Below are 2,001 nucleotides of genomic sequence, written 5' to 3' on the forward strand. Positions count from 1 at the left end.
TTATCATTGTCTCTATTTTTTTACAATTTCTTTAATTGTTTATCGGTTATTTATCATTGTCTCTATTTTTTTTTTTTTTTTACAATTTCTTTAATTGTTCATCGGTTATCAATCATTGTCTCTATTTTTTTACAATTTCTTTAATTGTTCATCGGTTATTTATCATTGTCTCTATTTTTTTACAATTTCTTTAATTGTTCATCCGTTATTAATCATTGGTTCCCTCTTTATTTCTTTTTACAATTTCCTTTAATTGTTCATCGGTTGTCAATCATCGCCTTTATTTCATTTGGTCGGATTTTCTATTTCTTTATAATTTTTTTAATTGTTCATCATTATTAATCATTATCTCCCATTTTTACAATTTCTTTAATTGATTATCAGTTATCAATCATTGTCTATTTTTTACAGTTTAATTGTTCATCGGTTATGCTATTCATTATGCTTCTTATTTTTCTAGTGAATTCCTTTAATTGCTTTATCAGTTATCAATCTTCATTGTCTTTATCTCTTCAAGTGAGGTGAAAATGGCGCCTCTTTTTACAAATTCTTTAATTGTTTATCCCTTATCAATCATCGCCTTTATCTCTCTGGGCGGAGAGGTGAAAATGGCGCCTCGCATCGGCCACAAGGTTTTTTTTATATTTCTTTTTACAATTTCTTTAATTGTTTATCCCTTATCAATCATTGTCTCTATCTCTCGGGGCGGAGAGGTGAAAATGGCGCCTCTTTTTACAATTTCTTTAATTGTTTATCAGTTTTCAATCATCGCCTTTATCTCTTTGGGCATAGAGGTGCAAATGGCGCCTCGGATCGACCTCCTTTTACAATTTATTTAATTGTTTATCAGTTATCAATCATCGCCTTTATCTCCTTCGGCATAGAGGTGAAAATGGCGCCCCGGATCGACCTTTTTTTACAATTTATTTAATTGTTTATCAGTTATCAATCATCGCCTTTATCTCTCTGGGCATAGAGGTGAAAATAGCGCCTCGGATCGGCCACAAGAACCTCCGTCGTCCACTTCGGCTTCGCCTTCCGTCGCGATATTGATCTCGACGGAACCTCCCGGAGAGACTCATCGCCAAGAGCCTCACGCCCGCATCCTCATCCTCCTCCTCCTCCGCCGCCCGTGTCGAGGCTTAGCGCTCTTCGGGGCGGGCGTCGCTTCCGGGCGGGCGTCTCCTCGGGGCGGGCGTCTCTTCGGGCGGGCGTCTCTTCGGGGCGGGCGTCTCTTCCTCCGGCCGTCTTTTCCGGGCGGGCGTCTCTTCCGGGCGGGCGTCTCTTCGGGCGGGCGTCTCTTCGGGCGGGCGTCGCTTCGGGGCGGGCGTCTCCTCGGGGCGCGTTCTTCCGGGGCGGGCGTCTTCTTCCGGGCGTATGCGTCTCTTCCGGAAGTGGGCGTCTCTTCGAAGGCGGGCGTCTCTTTCTGGCGGGCAAGTCTCCTCGGGACGGACGTTCCTTAGAATCCAACCTGGTTTGGTTTTTTCGGGAGGCTTCGTGCCTATGGCGGGGTCAGAGGTCAGGCTCTGGCTGAACAGGGTCAGCCATTATGCAACGTCATGGTGAAGGGCGGGGCTCGAGGAGGGGGACAGTAGGTAACTGAACTGCCGGATGAGAAGATATGCAGTAAAGGGACGTATCAGCATTCGCAAAGTAAGTCATTGATAGATGCGAATCGTCTTTCAATAAACCTATACAGGGTTTTCTTTCCTATTTCTGGTCCTCAGTCCCTCGCAGTCTCTTAATTCTACAATTCATTGCTATATATATTATATATATATATATATATATATATATATATATATATATAATATATATATATATATATATATATATATATATATGTATATATATATATATAAATACATATACATTTATATATACACATACATATATATATATAGATATGTGTATATATATAAATATCTATGATATATGTATATATACATGTATATGTATATGTATAAATATATTTATATAATGTATATGTATATATATATA

The 2,001-nt window shown here is 39.8% G+C and overlaps 1 protein-coding gene across 1 annotated transcript in view; it reads right to left on the minus strand.

The window, feature by feature from the left end:
* Nucleotides 1-1,142: 1,142 nt before the first annotated feature.
* Nucleotides 1,143-2,001, minus strand: part of LOC138867042 (balbiani ring protein 1-like) — a 2,912-nt gene continuing 2,053 nt past the window's right edge. The window contains exon 2 of the mRNA XM_070141462.1: nt 1,143-1,530. Coding sequence (XP_069997563.1) covers nt 1,143-1,530 — 388 coding nt within the window. The remainder of the gene's footprint in view (nt 1,531-2,001) is intronic.

Source organism: Penaeus vannamei, chromosome 28 (genome assembly GCF_042767895.1).
Source record: "Penaeus vannamei isolate JL-2024 chromosome 28, ASM4276789v1, whole genome shotgun sequence".
In the NCBI taxonomy this organism is placed as follows: domain Eukaryota; kingdom Metazoa; phylum Arthropoda; class Malacostraca; order Decapoda; family Penaeidae; genus Penaeus; species Penaeus vannamei.